Source organism: Zeus faber (assembly GCF_960531495.2).
Source record: "Zeus faber genome assembly, chromosome: 18".
Classification (NCBI taxonomy): Eukaryota; Metazoa; Chordata; class Actinopteri; order Zeiformes; family Zeidae; genus Zeus; species Zeus faber.
The window spans coordinates 23762774-23784695 of NC_137210.1; the positions used below are offsets into that span (position 1 = coordinate 23762774).

At 46.8% G+C, this 21922-nt stretch overlaps 1 protein-coding gene across 1 annotated transcript in view; it reads right to left on the reverse strand.

Moving 5' to 3' along the window:
- Positions 1 to 1957: 1957 nt before the first annotated feature.
- The window catches only part of cavin2a (caveolae associated protein 2a), a 20192-nt gene continuing 227 nt past the window's right edge, over positions 1958 to 21922 (reverse strand). The window contains exons 1-2 of the mRNA XM_080019592.1: positions 21577 to 21922; positions 1958 to 4291 (exon numbers count right to left, since the gene is read on the reverse strand). The exon at positions 21577 to 21922 is cut by the window's right edge and continues 227 nt beyond it. Coding sequence (XP_079875718.1) covers positions 3401 to 4291; positions 21577 to 21922 — 1237 coding nt within the window. The 3' untranslated portion in view covers positions 1958 to 3400. The remainder of the gene's footprint in view (positions 4292 to 21576) is intronic.

The window sequence follows — 21922 nt, forward strand, 5'->3', positions numbered from 1 at the left end:
GCCGCCATGTTGCGCCGCCATGTTTCTACAGTAGCCCGCAAACGGACAACGGTGTGTTCAGTGGGTTCGGGATCTGCAACCTCACAGCCAGATGCCACTTGGTTCTACACGCTGCACCTAAATAAATAAAAAAAACAAAACAAAAGGAAGACAAGAACATCTGCAGAAATAAAATATACATATTTTATTGTAGTTTCACAATGCTTATAAGGACAGGAATTACGGGCGTGTTAATGATTACAAAATGCTAGAGTCAGTGTGAGGGATACAGGCCTGTACTGTCTAATGGTGGGAACGAGCCTTCTTTGGTTTAAGTGGTTGTTAGACCTAAATGTGCCGTAAAAATAACAGTAAATATTAACAGAATTCTTTGACGTGTCATCAACGCTATAGCCCAGTGTTATTGTTTAGGAAGGTGGATTATAACGGGGGACGGCTCCAATGAAGGATTCAGATTCATCCCCTTTTCTAGAGCATATGTGAGTCAGAATAATTTTTCAATATAAACAAACAAAAAAAGGGAAAGAAAATGAATTCAACCAAAGTGAAATAACGTCACGAATAATTGACAGAAGACAATAGATATCATAACAATTCAGCCTCTATAGCACGTACAACAGGCTGTACATATATCTGACGCATTTCCGACCAGCAATAAAAACAAAATAAAAACCAGTCCCTCAACAACCGCACACCGCATAAAACCATGAACCACACACAAAGCCAACAAATAGGACTTTTTTGTTTTAACCTTTTTATTGTAATGTAAGCACTTTTTGATATCTGCGAGTGGCCGATGGATGAATTGCGTCTGAGTGTCGCATTCCCAAAATATGTCAGTGAAAAGGGGAGAACTTTTCTCTTTTTAATCAGAACTACAGCCAGTAGTTTGTAGAATGATATACTGTATGATGACGGGATTATTTTGAAAAGGCACAAAAAATGTGAATGCATCCGGACGCGGAAATTCATTTGAGCAGCGGATGAAATTCCTCAACTTTGCAAATGATCTTAAACATAATTCATAACCGGGAAAAAAAATACAGACGTTGCCCACACAGATGTTGCATTTTAAAGATGAATCCGCTTCGCTGTAGAAACCGCTCACCTTTATATTCTAAGCACTTTCTTTTTTTTGCCACTCGTCTAAAGCCCCATCCCTGCCTATCACTCCATCATCTACCAGACGTGCACCCGCTCCCATCCCATCCCCCTCTCCAGGTCCAGGACCCCCGGAGCCCACGGCCAGGAGCCCCTGCAGGGCCAGAACACCTGTGTCTCCAAAGAAGCCTCCTCCTTTCCTCCCAGTCTCAACAAGTAGACCAGGAGTATGAAAAATGGCCCTGCGCGCAAGAGCCATCCATCAAACCCAGGAATGCTGCTCTCTCTCTCTCTCTCTCTCTCTCTCTCTCTCTCTCTCTCTCTCTCACTCTCCCTCTCCCTCTCCCTCTCCCCCCTCTCTCATGCAATTGCTTCTTCCGCACCTGGTATCATTTACTAAATAGTTTCAGTCGAATAGTCGTGACATTTCGGGAAGGCACCTAGGACTAAAAAAGGCCGGCGCTGCACTACCGATCATCCATAACATATCGCACATAAGGCACTTACTTTTCTCCAAAAAAAGAAATAATAAAATAAAATAAAGAGATCCCTCAGGCAGCAATTCAAAATATGAAGGTTGCTTCGAATACAAGTGTTTCGCCAGTGGAACATCACAGGCTCCATCTGGCTGGCATCAAACTCCAAAAAAAACAAAAACAAAAAAACCAGCCATGAGTAACGGCGATGCCGAGTGCATCGTCACTCCGCTCCCGGTGAGAAGCTACTCAGAGATTCTAAGGGGGGGGGGGGGGGGGGGGGGGACGCTGTCGACATCTTCTATCACAACTCTTATACGAAAAACACTGAGAGACCCCCTCTCCGCCTCCGCAGCTGCTCACGCAGGCCCGCGATCGTTTGGAGGCATCGGCGGCGGATTTCGCCTGTTTTTCGAGGGGAAGGCGTCACTCCGCAAGGTTACGCGAGATGAGGGTGCAGAATGCAGGGCGGGGAAAACGGAGACGCCCTCATTTGGAGGTGGAGGACGCCTGGCGGACCGGCGCCAATCATTTCCACGAGGGCATTGGTTGACGCCGGCGTAAAGTCGTCAAAGTTGGCGCCGAGAGTTGAAGGACACGTAATGTACCCAGCGGAAACCGCGCCGGCCGCCTAAAACGTTTTGAGATTTCTGCACAGAAGGAGAAAACAAAGAGTGTCAGGAAAAGAAATCATGAAAGACATGTTTCATTAGTGAATGTCCCTTCCATTACCCGTCATTTAAAAAGTGTTGGCACCGGTGTCGAGGAACTCAGCCCTGGGCCACGCGCTAATACAAAACTAATCTGTTTATTTTCTAGCCTGAGAGTATACAAATATTGTTTGCATAACAAATGTGGAGATTGTTTAAACTGACCAGAACATCCCATATCTCCTTTCTTGTGAGCATCATCTACATTGTCAGTTAGTTAAGTAAATTGAATTAATTAACTCAAGTTTCCTAACTTATTAGAAGGAACTCCTAGAATGGTGAATACACATGTGTAATTATATCAAACAAACAAGTCATTTTCATCCCAAACCGGGGTCAACACATACCATAATGAGGGGAAAGAACAGCAACAGGAGGATCAGCTTGCACTGCTGGATTAAAGTTCTAACCTTCATGGCAAAGTAAAAAGTTATAAAGAAGTTCTGTAAACAACCTTTGGGCGTTCTACTCTAAAGAAAACAAAAATCAAAGGCCCACTCCTCTGAAAACATGGCGTACTGCAGAAGAAGCCTCCCATTCCACCCCCGACACAGCCCGGCAACACACGGCCTCCACCGGCTGTCAGCGGTGGTAGATTTTCCAAAGATTTACCTGCCCTTTTTTTTTTTTTTTTTTTTTTTTTTTTACAAAAAACACAAAGAACAAAGAAGCCATTTCTTATCCAGACAGAGAGGTTCAGAGGCGGACAAACACAGCGCTATGGAGGATTGTTGGCTGGTCACCCTGGAGATGTGCTGCCCTTCAATAGCTGGGTTCCAGTGGATGAGAGTGAATTATTTTGCTGTTGCACAACAATGCTCCCTCGCTGGAGGAGAGCAACTCAAGGAGGTTACGGAAAAACCTGCGTTGGAAACTTCAGATTCCTGTGTAGGGCTGTTTTAAAAGTCCTCCGTCGGAGCGAAAGTCAATAGGACCGATGCGAAATAGGTCCGAGGGCGGCACAGGAATGCCATAAATGTGATTTCTTTTGAGGGAAAATGAAAGGGATTGTTGCCGTACAGTGAGAGTTTGGACAGAGATGACAACTTGTGAGGAAAAAAACAAGAAGAGAAAACAGAGGAACTCATCCCGGGGGGATCCTCTAACCGGTGATTAAGATGCTTGCTCCAGGGTAACGGCGGCCGTGGGAATCTGGACGTCCGCCACCACATCGACAGGCACCTCGCGGTGTTCTCGCTCTTTCTCCTCCTCCCGCCGTTGCCGCTCCTCCTCGGCGTCCTCCTCCTCCGCGTCGTCGTTCTCCGGGCGGGCCAGGGCAACGGGACGGTCGCCGTTCAGCTCGCACTCCACGCTTCCCGCCTCCCCGTTGAACACCAGCTCCACCACACTGCTCCCGGGGGTGGACGGGCTCAGCAGCTCCGCTTCCTCCCTGGCCGCGTCCTCCCCGGGGTGGACCTCCGCCAGGGGGAGATCTCCGTCCAAGCTGCCCAGGGTGGGGATCTCCACGTGGGCGATGTCCCCAGGCGACCCCCTGTCCTGTACGGGGACCTCCCCATCCCGCACCTTCTTGACGTTGAAGGTCATGGGCAGCACCTTGAAGGAGGAGCTCTTGGCGGTCGGGCTCTTGGGGTGGTTGGGCGTTAGGCTCTTCTTGATCTTCTCACGGCGCTCGGGAGGCACGATCTTGGTGCTGATCTTGTTCATCTTCTTCTCAATGCTCTGGCGCGAGAAGGCCTTCTTCAGGCTGTCCACCTTCTTCAGGCTGGAGCGCTTCAGCTTCTCCGCCCGGGACCTCTCGAAGGAGTGGGCGGTGCCCGGCGAGACCACGGCCTCCAGGAGGTCTTCGTCGTCGTGGGGACACGGGGCGTCATCCTCCTCGTCGGAAGACAGGCTGATGGTATGGAGGCCCTCCTCCTGGCGGTGGTTGACGTCAACAGAGCCTGCAATAGACGGTGTAGGCTGGGGGAGGTCCGCCTCAAACTGCGGCGGTTGAGTCTTGAGGGAGTCCTTGACAATGAGGCTGGAGGGGATCTCGTTGTCCTCCTGCGGAGAAGCGGAGAGAAAGGACTGAGGTCAAAGGGGTGTCCTGTGGACCTGTCATCTGAGAAAGCACGATCGCCTCAGCAAACATTAGCTGCTGAGGAGACACTGATGCATTAAACGGGTTTACTGAAACACATCAAGTTGCGCAGCAGGCGACATGGTGGCTTTAAACGTCAGAGTAACTCGTGTTTAGTGTTTTAAAGGAGGCCCCTATACCAAACCTCAAGACCCCTAAAGATATCCGGGTGTACTTCCGAGAGGACACCCCCGATAAACCGGTTGTGTTTGTTCTGTGTATGCATGTGCCCCACGCTTTGGCCCGTTGCGCATGATGTCGAGGCTCATCTGCAATAAATTCAGACGCGCCGAACTGCGTGAAGGACGGAGGGGGAAACCCATTGCCGCACGTTTGCCCCATTTTTTTTTCCCTCTCCAGACGTCTGAAGAACTCCACCTGTTTCTCTTCGGTAACCTACTGCCGCCCCCCTCTCCTCCCCTTTTCTGCCGCCCCCTCTGCTCGGACCCGTCCACCCGTGAACACATCCATGACCATATAGAGGGCGAGTGAGAGAGAGAGAGAGAGAGAGAGAGAGAGAGAGTGAAAGAGAAATGAGTTGAATAGGAGTTGAAATTCTTCTGCTATTCTGCGCTCGCACACAGCCCCGGCATTTTATCACGTCTTTGCGTCGGCGGAATTTAGTCCGGAGGTTGAGGTTTGCATCACAGCGTGAGATTGGACGGAATGCGCGGCAGACTCTAGGAATGCCACAAGTTGCTGGAGGACTGTGTAATGCGTCTGTCATTAGCACATACTTGAGGACTGGACCAACCAGATGGTCTGGAGGAGCCCCGCCCCCTGTCAATAATTCACTCACCACCGGTGGCGTACCGAAGGCCAATTATACCATCGGAAAACTCAATCTCATACGGCGTACTGTGTGGTTCATGTGCGTCTGAACCATAACCCTAACCGCAAGACTGTAGGCAACTAGTAAAAAGCTTTAAAAAATAATTGTATATTACGCAAAAGCCTGGGGCGGAAAAGTCTGTGTTTTTGTCTACACTTATAGAACTTTGGTCACTATAAGAGATAAGCCAAATTAATTCTGCTCAGACTGAAACTCCGGATCCTCAATAGCTGCCCATATATGAGCATCGACAGCTTCACGGCGCGGGTATAAGTCGCAGAAAGTGAGAAAAGCGGAGCAGATGTGCTTTGTGTTTTAACCATCCTGGAGACACCTGATCCTCGGTACCTTGATCCAACTATGCAGTCATTATTCAAAGCCTGGCCAGGTCTCCTGGCGAACGCCAATAAATCTGTCAGCATGATCTTCACACTACCTCTGCAAGCTCGATGAAAATAAACATACCTCATTTATGTTATAGCATTCGTGAGAGCACTGTAGCTCCCAAATGATCTGTTGTTAGCAATAATGGCGAGTGAGCAGAGTATATGTGAGAAATATGTTATAGGGGTACATTCTGGCATTACAAAATGACACTATTTATTTTCACTTTCAAGGACTTCAGGCAAAACACTTGTGAATTTTCAAAGTGATCTTTATTCATCAAAATATGATATGATCTTCGTCTCATTGTCTATTATTTATATAAGTATATATTTTATCTATATATCTATTATTTATCTCATAATCATCTACTATTGTAAGTCTCTATTTCTAGCCATGCTAGATTCAATTTTACATTTCCCTGGCATCATCTACATCGTAAAAGCAATTTGGGAAAATGTTTTATAATGTTAGGATTTGAATAACAAAACCAGATATCACATACTTTCAATGGCCGTGTGTTTTTACCTCAAGACCTTTCGAGCACTTCAGCACAAAAGAGGCTATTTTCAAGGTATTCCGGCACTTACATTTCTGAGAATGAAATCCAAGCACTTCAAGCATCTGAAGGACCCGGTGAGAATCCTGTGTTGTGTAACGTTAACAAATGTAGCCAATGCTGTGTGGAGTCAAGGGGTTGCTATGATATCCAAAACATGTAGGACAACCATTCTGATGTAGATCTGAGTGTGTGTGTGTGTGTGTGTGTGTGTGTGTGTGTGTGTGTGTGTGTGTGTGTGTGTGTGTGTGTGTGTGTCTATGTGTTGTAAGTGGTTTCAAATGGTAGAACTACACCAGGCGCATTGCTGCAGAGTACTGGGCGTGGCGTGGCGTGCTGTAAGTGCACGCTTCGTGTTGAATCCATGTTAATCCACTGTTGGAGCTACACTGGCCATGTCAGCCATGCGGGGTCCTGTCACGTGGCATTTCTCTACTTTTATTCAAGAGGTCTATTTTTACTTTCAACTTTGCATGGCTATGCGAGCCTTTTCCATAGAAACGTGAGACAAAACTGCATAGAAATGTTTTTGTAAAGAGTGCAATCAATCAATTTAATTGTGTTTTATATGTATACCTCTGCGGCTGCAGGGCAGAGTGCTAAGGGCTTTCTTGCAGCCGTGGAGTGTCTATCCAGCTGCAGGACTCAGGCGTCGCTTCGGGGCCTTTTCCGCTGCTTGGAGGCGCTACGATATAATTCCGACCTCATACATCAGAACTAATTAGGACAACCTGCATGCACTCACCGGTGGACACGCACACACACACACACACACACACACACACACACACACACACACACACACACACACACACACACACACACACACACACACACACACACACACACACACACACACACAGGCAAACACATGAGGCGCACACCACCAGCACCTGCTTTGAACACACCCCTGAACACCCTCCTGATTACATCCTTCTCCTTTTCTCCCTCATTTACTGCCATAGCTATGACAGGAAGAGGCCACGTGTCCAATTACTGTTCTATTTTTTCAGGACTGGATTAACTATGTTTGGTAGATACTCCTTTTTATTTTTTTTTCCCATTGTAAAGTGTCCTTGGGTTTCTGAAAGGCGCTATATAAATCCCAGTTATTATCATTAGTGTAACATGTTGTCGTCTATGTTTAAGTTTTCCCATGTACATGTTTATTTCTATGTTAATTTTGTCTGACCCATGGTGATCCCACCCCCTGCCTTTTTAGAGTAGTAATGATGATTAGTTGTTTCTCGATTTTTTTTATAGACCAAAACATGGTAAGATGGTTCTCCAAAGAGGGGGGTTGGTGGTGGCTCTGTATAACAAAAATCTGTGCTCTTGTCATCCCACAGGTCGTCCACAGGACAGAGATATTGCAGCAGTTCTTGGTGATTAAAAAATGAATAAAGAGTTGCGTTGCAGGTTGAGAAGTTGAACTCCACTTGCAGACTAACTCTGTCCTAAATGCAACGTGTTGTATGTCCAGCATGCTGACACCACAGGTTAAAAAAAACAATAATATAAAAAAAAAATTTAAAAAGAAAAAAAAAGTTTTGTATGAGCGTACATTGTACCAGAGACCTAGAGCTGATGTCAGATTTGTTTATTGATCAAGACCCATTTGAAGTACAAAGAACAAACATAGTATACGTGATATGTAAAAGTAATGCAATACAGTACAAACATATACCTTATGCCTTATTTAACTTCAAGCGTCTGCAGAACTGGATCATAGGACATATTGTGAGACAGTCTAAACAAGATCAACCTGTTGTTATGTAAATTTTAATCAAGTAATAAGCAAAGATCACGAAGATTGTTTGATATTTTTCACAAAATAACTGATAAAAGCATTGACGGTTTTTCGGCCATTAACCGGATTATCAAACTGTGTGCTCCAAACCATTTAAATCTCCGTTGTTTTTCAATATTCCTCCTCTCTCTACGGCAACCCCGACGCGTCTGGGACGCTTCAGCACGTAGACGGTACGGTGTAGCAGGTAATAAAATAAACGAGAAAAAAAAAACATGCTCCGCCCCGCACCCGTACAGCGCCCATGCACCTGGTGTGGTCGGGGCGTGAATCGAAATCCCATTGGACAACGCCAACCTCAGGGCAGGATTCAGGTTCCAACACGACCTCCTCGGTGGACCGGTTACCCTCCTTGCTCAGATTTTCCCTCCAGCCGCAACGGAATCAGGCGAATGTCCCCACACACACGCACGCACGCACGCACGCACGCACACACACACACAGGGTGCAACACCCATGGAGATAGGGAGTCAAGACATATTAACACTAAATCTCCGATAACATCTCACTTTTCAAATGACTTATCTGTATCTGCCCTAAATCATGGGTCAAACAACACAACAACGATTTATCTGAGGATGATGTTCGTCTTTGTTTAAGTGGGAAAAAATGTTGAGGTTTAGTTTAGTTTACGAGGTTCACCGCTAAACAACTCGGGTCATGTCGGATCGCATTGTGTCGCTGCTACTATACAAACATGTCACTTGTGTTTGTGTGTGTGTGTGTGTGTGTGTGTGTGTGTGTGTGTGTGAGAGTGAGAGTGTGAGAGAGAGAGAGAGAGAGAGAGTGTGTGTGAGAGAGAGAGAGAGCAAGAGTGTGTGTGTGTGAGAGAGAGAGAGAGCAAGAGTGTGTGTGAGAGAGAGAGAGCAAGAGTGTGTGTGTGTGTGTGTGCGCGTGTGTGTGTGTGTGTGTGTGTGTGTGCGTGCGTGTGTGTATGTGGATGTGTGTGTGTGAGAGAGAGAGAGAGAGAGAGAGAGAGAGAGAGAGAGCGAGAGTGTGTGTCTGTGTGTGTGTGTGTGTGTGTGTGTGTGTGTGTGTGTGTGTGTGTGTGTGTGTGTGTGGGGGGTGGCTCACGTGGTGGCACATTCTCTTGGGAACTCTGGTAATTAACGTGAAGTGAGTGAATCCTCTCATTAGGAGCAGAGAGCGCTCAGAGTGTGTGGGCGTGTTGGATCCGTCCTCGCAGTCGGACCACGTAGGACAACACAACAACAACAACAACAACAACAACAACATCAGGGTGAAAAGAGGGGAAAATCCGTCCTGACGGAGCCTTCTACTTAGTCAAACAGTGCAACGACGTCCAAAACGGAAGAAAAGAATCAAACCCAAATAAAGTCAAATTATCGTTTAACCTGATTTTCTTAAAATAAATGATAAAAAAAATTCTAACAGGTCTAACAGAATACTTTCAAATAAGCAAGGACGTATAGAAACGTGTCACTTAAACAAATCCAGATTTGGCAAACAAAGACAGATTTTATCCATGGTGGTCAAACACCCTCACCCCAAAATATAAATACAAATAAATATAATGATAAAAAAAACCCGTTCCACTGTAGATTTCCTTTCAAAATGTATTTTATCGTTTAGGTTTTTTTGGCTGGATAAGATTAGACAAAAACAAGAAAAAAATAAATAAATAAAATAAAAAAAACATTTCGAGAAAGACCGTTGAGAACGCCGCAAATTCAAGCGCGAAATGACGGACGTGTAAGCGTGGATCCATCCAGCGTGGATGGATCGGCAGAGAAGAGAAGCGAAGAAAACCCACGACCGCGGGAAGCGTCCTTGGGCGTCAACATACAGTGCACTCACAACCGCCTGGAATTTGAGGGCCTGAGCACCGAGTTCCAAAACCCAAACGGACGCACTCTTCAGGGGACGTGGCGTTCCTCTTCCCTCCGTCCGCCACCGCACCTCCCGGCTCGACACGTTCATCTCCAAATACCACGGGTTCGGTTCATACACCGTTTTGTTTTTTTTTCCTGTTAAATCTCCTAAATTGACGGCGCTCGCACTCAAGCGGTCGGAGGGCGAACTGCGTTTTTAAAAGGGATCGTCCGGGTCTCTTTTTTTCCCCGGAGGGAATGGCACCGGGGCTAAAAGAAAATTGCTGGCGACCTTCCCGTCCGAACCCGGGTGAGATGCGTGGTGGCGCGTTTCGGGACAACGACCAACGGCGGCTCACGAAGACGATCGAGGCGAGGCGGCCGTAGCATCGGTTTTTTTTTGGGGCAGAAATGGGTGTTACAACAGGATTTTATCAGAGGAAAATATGTTTTTGCCGTTCTTGGATTTGGAAAGAGTTCGATTTACCAGCTTGCCCCTTTGGTGAGGAAGACGATGTTCCCGCAAACAATCATATTTTCGGCAGATGTACTGATATATATATATATATACTGTATACTGTATATACAGCACACGTATTTGGTAAATCTGAAGGTGCTCTCTCTCAAGTCATGGATTCAAATCGAATCCTTGCTGCCAAAGGCCGGTCTTCCTTGTGATGGCGACTGTAAAGACCTCGCAAAAGACAAGGCCGGCGGAACCTGGCGCCTGTCGGTCAGACGGACGAAGGGGCCAATTCACTCACTCACACACACATCCCTTCAAAACCAAGGGTTCCAGGACCGCCCAGGTGAGTCAGCCTCCCGAGACAGAGTCGAGCAGTACGGATGGGGCGGAGCGCGTCGACGCGCGTTTTGCGATGCATATTCTTTTTGACGCCCATTAACCGCACAAAATACGGTTTTCTTGGCCACGCGGCTAGAAAAGCTTACCCCGAGACAGTATGGCCGCCGGCGAAAGCAGATCGCTGACCCCCGCAGTAAAACACAAGTGCTCAGGGGTGTTTTCCTCAAACCCGCTGGACCGTGCGCAATTTGACTGGATCTGCATACGCTTTGATTAGACGCCGCCCATTGTGGTGAAACGGTGTTTGTGTGTTTTTCCCATAATGAGGTCGGCCCTTTCCCTGCCTGCCCGGCGTTACATAACGCTCCGTCCCCAAACTCCGTAGGGGACGGAGCAGAGGAAGGACGGACAGGAAGGAAAGGCAATTACGCTCTTCGTCCGCGCAGCCGATGTAGATGAACCCTGGGAACACAAGATCAAAAGGTATCTGTGTACGAGCAGCGTTGCGTAACCGGGAGGGGGAACTCAGAGTCGCACGTGCTTCGAGCACAAAGGAGCCCGAGCGCGCTCTGACTATTACGCAACAGATAATCACGCTCGACTTTGTCTTTTTCTCGTGTTTGTGTTGACCTGCAGAGGTTTCAGAAAAGCACGCTGGCGCCGCCGCAGAGGGGCGGCGTCTTTTTCTTCAACTTACTGTACCTGTTTCATGTGCATCTGCCACCGACAGCCGCCTCAGAAACCGTGGGATTACTACATGCAAGACACGCCTGCGCCTCGAGGCGACGCGGTAAATTGATGGACCGTCTCTAAGACGCGAACATGAGGTGACTGGGCTCCACGCGGCGTCCGTCCCTCTTAAGAGTCGCCTCTTTTATGAAAAAGGGAAGCGCGGCGCTGTACCGTAGTTTTCAGGGGTGCCGCGGCTTGTGACGTCGGCAGCAGCGCCCTCTCAGGTTCGCCCCTCGTATCCTCGGCGCGGCCGCTGCTTTGTAGGGCACCTCCGGTGCCACATTGGTACCTCACCGCCTCAAAAATGGCCCCGATTTGTCCGAAGGGATCGGGGCTTTCGTTCCTCCAAAGGTACAATCCTGCTCTTTAATTTCCATGCATGTGGGATGATCTCCTTCTAGAAATAGAACAGAGTTCCTTGTACGCTCAACACTGTGATGTCTCTGGTATGCACATTGCAATGGCCAGAGCGGTGAATAGAACATTTAAACTATTATAAGATTCTCGTATTTGTATTGTTACTGCTCCAGCACCGTGGCTGTCGCTCTCCTCTGCCTCCTTTGTTGAAATCTCTCAAAGTTCAAACACACTAGCACTGTATCGGCGCCATTGTTTGATAAGGGCATCTCGGAGATTTCTATGCCGTTGGGCAACGCTGCTCTCAATTGTTGCAATGTTTATTCATCGACGGAGGTCAGAGGTCAGAGGCGTCCGGTGGAAAAAAAAAAACGGGGAAGTAGACGTGTTATCTCTGCTCAGGGATGTAGGGTTAAAAGATATTTATATAGTGGGAAGCTAGGGAGAGACGTTGCTCCTTTCCCCTGTCGTGTATCATTACACCAAGGAAAGAGTTTAGACGGACGAGAAGGAGAGAAAACGAAATGATGTTTATCTGTGGTTTTAGCGAGAGCTTGAGCTTACTCAAATCAGGTGTACGAACAATAATGCCGCCTTCCATGGCAACTGTATTTTTGTTGCTTCTCCTTAATTTTGTTGTTCAATTTGGTATCGTCGCAACTGTGTTGAAGGCACAAAAAGGTTTTTTTTTTTGTATTTATCCTGTCATTTTAGATATTTGTTCTGCACCAAAACACTAAACTAAGCATGGATGTTGAATATTAAACTGTAAAGAGGAAAAAGACGAATTACAGACTCCCTAATTAGAACTTGCACGCCCCCAAAAAAGATAAACAAACAACAGGTTGGGGGTTCGAAACATTTATATGTCCTTCTTACCTGTAATGGTAAACATCACAATATATTTCCCAGATTCATGCCTGGAAGAAGCTTGTAATATGATTTCAGACCCCCCAAAGTGGACCGTACCATTACTATGCAACTCAGATCAGAGCCATCCTTTTTCCAAACAAAGCAAGTAAAAATTGTGTGTTTTTTATTGGAGATACATCCAATTTCCTCCTTTTTCTATTTGAACTGTGCATAGCCGTGCGTAACGGGGACATTTTCTCAGCCACTGACCCCCCCCCCCCCCGTTTATGGTGTCAATTTAATGCAGCTGTTTATACAGAGCTGGAGTGCTTTGTTCCCTTTTCCCCCATTGTGTCCATCCCTTCCAGCCCAAAGCAAAATCCAAAAGAGTAAAAAAAAAAAAAACTAAAAAAAAACAACACAAGTAAACACAATGGAAGCAGAACTTCGCCAGAAATCCACCTAAATAACTGACACACCCACCCCGCCGGGTTCCACGCCGCGCTCCCGTCATTACACCTTCCGCACTCGCACTCACGAGCAACAACAAAATTAAGACGCTGCAGTTTGCTTTTTCTACGAGGCATTTAAAAAAGAACATTCAAGTCACTTCAAGTCACCAAATCACCATGTATTTAACCGGAGGAATCTGCAGTTTATAGCGAGCGGCCAAGTCAAAGATAGACCTGTCAAACCTGAATGTGGCGGCGGGCGAAAGGGAGGAGGGACTCAGCCTGACAGCACGGCAACGCTCCTCAAAGCCGCCAAAACCACAGCTCTCTGTCCAGACAGACTCATAGTGTTCGGGGGAAATGTACACGATTGTCCTATGTAGTATCTAGTGACATTTAAATATCTACTTTGTACCTACAGAATACTATTGATCGAACTAGGATATTCCCAAACAACCTGAAGTGTGTATGTTTGTGTGTGTGTGTGTGTGTGTGTGTGTGCATGTGTGCGTGTGTGCGTGTGTGTGTGCGAGGGGGGATGGGGAGGGGTGAGCTTCCTAAAAACAGCTTAGAATTGGCTTCCTACAATCAAAGTTATTCTATACTACGCTGCAGTATCTCGTTCTTCCTGTCTTGTTTCTTTTTTTTTTTTTTTTCTTATTTCTCTTGGAACCCTCCTACTCCCTCTTTTATTGTTGCCTGTAAAGTGTGAGGATTATCTAAGGAATGAAGCCCAAGGGGAAAACAAGAATGGTAACAAATCAGGGGCACGGGGTGTAAACAAAAAGAACAAACCATCGTTTGGGCATCGCGGAGCCCATCTCCCTGCCAGAGAAGTTTTGAAAAGGTTTTTGAAGATGTTGAAGATTCTGTGTATTCAGTGCAGTCGGTAATTGATATATTTACTATTTGTTTTAGAAAAATCTGGTATTAATACGTTTTAACAATAGAACATTGCGTGGGAACTCTGTGCAACTGCCTGATCTTATGTTGGTATTTGGTTGAGGGCTCAGAGAATTTTTAAAAGATCAAGTACACGAGCACAGCCATGATCTCGCAGACCGTTTTACACTTTAAAGACCTGCAAATGTTTCACCACACATTCCAAAATACACGTATTGCAGTTCTTCCAAAACTTAAAGAATTATACAAGACTCAAAGAGGTAGGCTTGCACTCAATGGATCTATTCTTTTGGACCAACTGGGACAAAACGTTACCGAAAGTGTTTGAAAAACATCAGTGGTCTCCAAATAAACATCTTGTTTAAGTAGCTAATATACAGTCGTCTCTAAGCAAGGCATTTAACTCCTATACTCTAGTTGACCTGCATGGTGGCCAGCAGCAGAGGAATGCTGCTATAGCCCCCGGGTGTGAATCCACATTTTTGGAAGAATGCAGGGTACAGTTCTCCACCAAGAGGGTCTGAGTGTCCCAGAGGACCCAAGTGTCCAGGTGTCCAAAAAGATCTAACTGTGCAAGACGGTCCAAGAATCCAAGAAGGTATAGGTGTCCAAGAAGGTCCACGTGTCCAAGAAGGTCTATGAGTCCAAGAGAGCCCAAGTGTTTAAGATGGTATAAGTGTCAAAAGAAGATCTAAGTGTCCAAGAAGGTCCAAGTGTCCAAGAAGGTCTATGTGTCCAAGAAGGTCCAAGTCACCAAGAGGTTCTAAGTGTCCAAGATGGCCCAAGTGTCCAAGAAGGTCTAAGTGTCCAATAAAGTCCCAGTGTCCAAGATGGTCTAACTGTCTAAGAGGGTCAAGGGCCAAGGGTCCAAGTAACCGAGAATAGGGTCTATGTCTCCAAGAAGGTCCTTGTCACCCAGAGGTTTTAAGTGTCTAAGAAGGTCAAAGTGTCCAAGAAGGTCCAGGTGTCCAAGAAGGTCTATGTGTTCAAGAAGGTCCAGGTGTCCAAAAAGGTCTATGTGTCCAAGAAGGTCCAAGTGTTAAAGAAGGTCCAAGTGTACAACAAGGCCCAAGTCCCGAAAAAAATGTAATTTTCCAAGAAGGTCTGAGTCGCTGAGAGGCTCTAAGTGTCCAAGGGGGTCCAAGTCACCAAGAGGGTCTCAGTGCCCAGGAGGGTCTCAGTGTCCAGAACACCCACTCTGGATTATTTACAGTCACAGTTACAATGAGCTTTGTTGGAAAGTCTTGGTATCGGCAACAATCTAATGTCAAGAGTGTCTTTGTTGTGCTCTAATACAGCATTGCTTGAAGCCATGAGATACTGTGCCGAGCCCAGTGGAACAAGACACCTGCCATAGGTGCACACACACACACACACACACACACACACACACACACACACACACACACACACACACACACACACACACACACACACTGACTGCAGTGGCGTGCTTCGACCTGTGAAACGTGGATATGATATAGAATAGGAGCAATATCATTGACTCAGGCAGGATATGCTCTCGTCTTATAATACGACACTGTCCTGCAGAGACGGCTTGGAATGATTTGTTCTTGTTTTCGGGCGGAGGGGGTAATATCATTAAAGCCATGTGTTTCTATCCTTTGGTTTTACAGTCTTAATTTTGGCTCTTGGCAAAATGAATTCTAAGTAAGGGAAAGGTATCAGGGAGCAACATGAGCCATTTAAGACAGGCCCCAGGGGGGTTGCATTTTGAATGAATGGTGCAATATTTCGGGAATTCTTTCAGGAACCCTCATTCCCAATAGTTACTGTACCTGCTATTTCATATTTGAGGTTTGGGCGCGGCTTGAGTCGCAGCAACTACTCCATCCACCGTTCAGCGCACGGAGTTTGGATAAACAGACTTTGCTTGTACGCCATCGACAGTTAATATGAAGGAAAAACCTTTGGTCAAGAGGTGAAGGCATTGTGAGGACCGGCGGCAAAGCAAATACACAAATCACACAAACCCTCTGTAAACAGACACTGGGTGAGACGTCAATGGAAGTTGGTGACTCTGGCTAACGTGTAAATGACAATGATTTTATTTTAAAGTGCCAATCCATCAGATCATCTGTGTTGGGTGGATTACACCCCACCCAAAAACCTGCAATCTCTTCAAGTCTGATCCAGTGATCCACGTTTTGAGGTGATGGGGATATTTTCTTTTTTTTCTTTTTTTTTTTGTGAATTTTAATCCATATCAACAGTTTACTGACCTTCGCGTTCTTTCCTGGCAAAGGCGGACCCCGCCACCAACAATGGAAACAGCTCATAGAGCATAGAGCATACATTGAATGGCTGTTTCTTAAAAAGTACCTGATTTTTAAAAAAGTGTCAAATTATGGGATTTTTTAACAAAATAATCTTGCGGATTACCACTTTAACCTCCAATCTACTAGACTACTACTAGTCTAGTAGATTGGAAGTCTACTAGTCACTTCCCTGTTTTATAAGTACTTTGTATATGAAAAGAACAAAACCGTATTTCTTGGGACCAATTGTGTCTAAACCAACACGTATCCACTGATCCTACAGCACAGTTTATGAATGTGGGTAAGAAGAAATCTCAGCCAAACCCAAAAACCAAATGTTTCAAGCCTCAGCATTGTGTTTTGTTGGGTCGGGAGGCGTGGCATTCTTTCCTAACAACTCGACGAGTGCGTTTGAGAGAAAAGGCCCGGGACTGCAACTCCGTGATTACGACCACTCCGCAGGCTCTCCATCGCACTCCAAAGACCCCCGACACGTCACGACGGAATAAGCAACATTCTCACGGCAATTCAAATCAAATTAGCTATTGTTATTTACGAGGAAATCGCATTGTGACACACACAGGAGTGGAGAGATTTGGATCTACTCGGGCACAAATGTCGTCAGGAAGCAGGAAATTACATTGCAATCTGGAGATTTCCGATGAAATGATGTTGTGGTAGACCACGGGTCACGGGCACCAGTGAGAACTTTGAATCATATCTCTGCGGCAAATAGTGGCAGATGAAAATATTTCCAGAGCCGCCCTCGGCGTTCTTTCTCGCCATTTCCAGAGGCCTCCTGATGCGCCCTCCCACCAGAGGCTATTCACCTCGTCCCTAAACAAAAACGTAGTTTGCAAAGTAACAAGCCGCCGCGCTCCGTCAGTAGCAAGTTCTCAAGCTGGGCGATACTCCAACGGGGGCCGGGCGTCAGGGTCCCGTACGTGCGTATCTACCGCGGGGCCACGTGCGCAAAGACAAACAAAAAAGACGTGGAATCAAATTGGAGCAATTAAGCGCCGTGTGTGGTTCCTTAATTTCGCCGCTCGTTAGCTCTGGTTAGTGGGAGGAGGGAGCAGTGGAGCAGCAGATCGTCCCGTCGTCCCTGACATTTACCCACAATCCCCTCTGCTGTTTCCACTTGGGATGGCATGCACAGGGCGCTGAGTGTTCGGAGGGCCGGGCATTGTGTGCGTGCGTGCGTGCGTGCGTGCGTGCGTACGTGCGTGCGTGCGAGCGCACGCACGTGTGTGTGCCCGTGAGTGTGTGTGTGTGTGTGTGCGTGTGTGTGTGTGTGTGTGTGTGTGTGTGTGTGTGCGTCTGCGCTGCTCGGTCACTCTGTGTTATCACACCACAGCGTGAGACTCGTGGCATTTGCTCACCGTTGGTTTTAGGGAATCAGCACAGCTGTCTGGTCTAAAGGGAAGTGTCACACGTATAGGGTCGGCCAGGAGAGAGGGAGAGCGAGAGAGAGAGAGAGAGAGAGAGAGAGAGAGAGAGAGATATCTAATAAGTTAAGGGTAAAATGGTGAGAGGGTGAAAAGCAACAGACTGAGAGTAACGCGTGAAAAACAGAATGTGACACAGAGCGAGAGAGAGAGGCTGCACCGACCCAGTTCCTTTATCCCTTTAGTCCCTGCGGGCGTTTCGTTTATCAGCTCTGCAGCCACACACACCTGACCCAGCACGTCAGCGCAACCTTCAGCGGCCGAGCCACACGCACACACACACACACACACGCACGCACGCACGCACGCACACACACTACAGTCTACAAAGGCTCTACTCATACTGCACCTCGCAAGATTTCTGACAAACAACCACGAATCCACACAATCTGCGTTGTGTCCTTAAAATATCCAAAAAACACCAGTTCAGCCAAATGCACCCACTTAACTAAAAACAGCGGTAACTTCAGAAACCCCTCAAAAAAAACCCATTGAACTACCAGTAGAGGTATTAAAACAGCACGCACTTGTTTAACTGACCATAAAAACGGCTGTTTGGTTGTGGTTCACTCTGCGAGATCATCAACCATTTCAGCCGACTGTGGTCAGATCAGAGCGGCCGCACGGGGAGTGTTGCTGTTTGCTTTTACAGCACGCAAACAAAAGGTTTCTCCCTCACACCCGATAAAAAGACACCCAGCCTATGAAACGGATGAAGCTACCGCCCGAATCATCTGCTACATTGGACACAGGCCAAGCCGCTCCGTACACAACAGGGTCCGAGCACCTGTCGTCGTGGGGCCAAAGAGCCCGGCTCCAGGGAAACCAGATAACAGTGCTGGTGCAGGGCTCCTCGAGGCTCGTCCTGAGTCAACAGCAGGCACCACTCCATTTCCTGAGCGGGTGTGTGTGTGTGTGTGTGTGTGTGTGTGTGTGTGTGTGTGTGTGTGTGTGTGTGTTGTGTGTGTGTGTGTGTGTTTGTTTGTTTTACTATACTTGTATGGACCAGTCTCCGAATTGACTATTTCCTGGTTTAGAAGTTCACCAGGAACATAGATCCTCACATACAGAGTGTATTAACTCGGACATCACTTTGATGCCAGTACAAGAACAAGAAAATGTGTGTGTGTGTGTGTGTGTGTGTGTGTGTGTGTGTGTGTCTGTGTGTTTGTGTGTGTGTGTGTGTGTGTGTGTGGGACTACACTTGTGATGACTATTTCTTGGTTTAAAAGGGCACCAGAAACATGCGTCCTCTCTTACCGAGGTATATTTACTCTGACTTCACTTTGATACTTGTACAATAACGTGTGTGTGTGTGTGTGTGTGTGTGTGTGTGTGTGTGTGTGTGTGTGTGTGTGTGTGTGTGTGTGTGTGTTGCATCTGAACATCTATACACTGTCTGAAGCACAGACGCATGTACGATTAATCACCCAGCAACAGTCGCCCAGTTGCCCCGGGCAGTAGCCGGAAAAAAAAAAAAAGGCAAGTAATGCTTCCCCATTCTTGATATCACTTTCCGAATATCGCAATATGGATTATAACATTTTATAGGACAGTTATCGCTCAATTTTTTCCCGCACGCCATTAGAACTGTCAACGCTGACCTCACCAGGGGTCCTAACTGAGCCATGCACTAGGCTCCACTACCTACTGTACTGTATGTAGCATACTGTACCGCATACTGTGTCACTGTTCAGGGTTGTTCGTGATGCCGTATTGCTGCGCCGTACTGTTGTATACTGTGCTGTATCATCCCAAACACTACCTCACACTATTCACATTCACATGCCACTTTAATTCACATGCCACTTTAAATGCACATATCTGTATATACATAGGCTTATTCCTTCTATCTATTCCATCTTATTTCAATTCATTTTTATTGTATTTTATTCTATATATTTTTATCTTATTCTATACGTATTCCACTTACTGTATTACGTTTTAGGAGTCAGTTAGTCGGTCTATTAGAAAGGAATTTTCTACTTTTTATTTTATTTTATTTTTTTTCCTAGGACATATTGTGTGCTATCACCGGGTGCGTTGCATTACATTTCACTGCATATATGTATGGAAGTATGTATATGTATGTGACAAATAAAAAATCTTGAATCTTGAATCTTGAATCTTGAATCTTGAATTATAAAATCAATAAAATTCGTCAAGCATTTGGTCAGTCTTGGCAAAACCAAAAGGGTTGACATGTTTGACAACTTGGCAACCGCTTCAAAAAGTTCAGTGTCGGGCCGTGCGTAGTCACAAACAGCCAGGTGCACACCCAGCGCACACACCATGTGCAAGAACAGGAGGGAGAGCACGCCCTCCGATTAAGCCCTTTCTCAGGCTCGGAGCCGCCGTGCGTCGTGGTTAAACAATGATGCATCGGGTTAAATGAGGACGCCGTACATTATTATGGGTGCACCATATCAGGATCTCATTTTGACCAATAGGTGAATCCACGCGGCGACAACAAATCCCTTATTAAAAATGCCACTTATGAGGTCCACGGCAGACATAGAAGTCGTAGAAGTCGGATATGAGTTCTTCAGCTTTTAATCCGGTTAATGCATGAAAATGTGATTTATCTCGGCGAGCCACGACCGGGGCCTGTAAACGGATCTGGCCAAAGTCGGTCTGAGCCCTGCTCCATTATCCTGCAGCGCCATTCCCAGACACACCCTTCCCTTTCTCTCTCTCACGGCCATGCAAGCACCTGGGCACACACACCCATGTGCACACAAAGCACGCTCTCTTATGCACGCAGATGCAAATGCGGACGCTCTTGTTGAATCTGTTTGTTTGTTTCTCTCCTTATTTTCTCTCACATCATTTGCTCGGCCATTTTCCCCGCACTTTGCTGAGGCGCTCATAAGCCGGCGTGTTGTTTTGTTTGCAAGGGGTTTTAAGATGGAACAGGTGTCAGCCCCTGTCTTGTGTGTTCGAGTCGGAACAGGTTGGTCTGGTCTGCACCTGAGTTAATTTGGAGGCGATAAAACATTTAGCTGGATGGATAAATGAACCGTTTTTTTGCATTTCATTTACACTTCCTCCCTCTTCAAAGTGATTTCTGTCAACTGTTGTACATTTTTGGACTCTGAGCGGATTACATAAGCATAAATCAAACGGGAGAGCGCTAAGCACCTAGTGTCAGCCCCTCCACGGCCCAGCTCCATGCCGGGGCTCGCAGCGCTCTCATCCCGACGCAGCCAAACACACACCTTAAATGTCTGCGAGGAGTAACCACCCGACCTTCGACTCATGGACTATGTTCCCTACCGTACGCTCTCCCAGGATTTATTTATTATTCATGCGTCATTATCACAAGGTGCAATGGGGGGGGGGGGGAAAGCAAAATTGCGCAAAAGGCTAACACGGGTGAACATAAGACAAATAGTTATAATAGAATTATTCAAAATGTAAAAAAATTAATAAAATAAATGGCTGTTTTTTGGTGCCTGAACCAGTGTCAGTGGGATCACCAGACCAGCAATGGTGGCAAGGAACAGTACCAGGTACAAGTACTCTGTTTCTGTACTTCGGTGAAATCGGACAAATCTGCAGCCTACTTACTTATATTCACTTTAGTACACTCAGTTTAAGACTTTTGACTTTTACTCCACATTATATTTACAGCAAATACTTAGACTTTTAGTACAGGCTCCATTTTATCAGGTCACTGGGTTTGATAGGTACTTTTACTTTAAATTCTGAGATAAAAGTACATTTAAGAGAAAGTACATACATAACTTCTCTCACTTAGGAAGCAATGTCAATGTGGTACTTTTGAAGCTCTGAGTACTTCTACCACTGGGATTCAATAAAATTGTGACTGTAAATGAAATGTCTATTGTACCTCAGGAGGTGCCAGTGGGGACACCAGACCAGCTCACCCCAACGACTCCACCATCCCCCTCCTCCACCCCTCACCCCCGCCCTCCCAAAACCTCCACCTTACTCTCCCTACCTGGAAGATGAGCACTTTGAAGTTGTTCCTCTTCAGCAGGTGGTTGTGGTTGGCCTCCAGCCGCTTCACCTGGTTGGCCTGCTTGTCCATGCGCTCCCGCACCTCCTTCAGGTGGCCGCTCACTTTGCGCGAGCGCTCCAGCAGCTTGTTGACGCTGTTGGAGGTAGAGGTGTGGGTCCGGGAGAGGCGGCTCACGTCCCCCTGCACCACCTTGACGGCGCCCTCCAGGTCGGCCTGCCGCTCCTCCATCCTGCGCTGGTTGTCCTGCACCGACTCCATCATGTTGACCAGCTTGTCCAGCAGGGCCACCACGGTGATGGCGCTCACCTGGCCGCGGTCGGCGGGG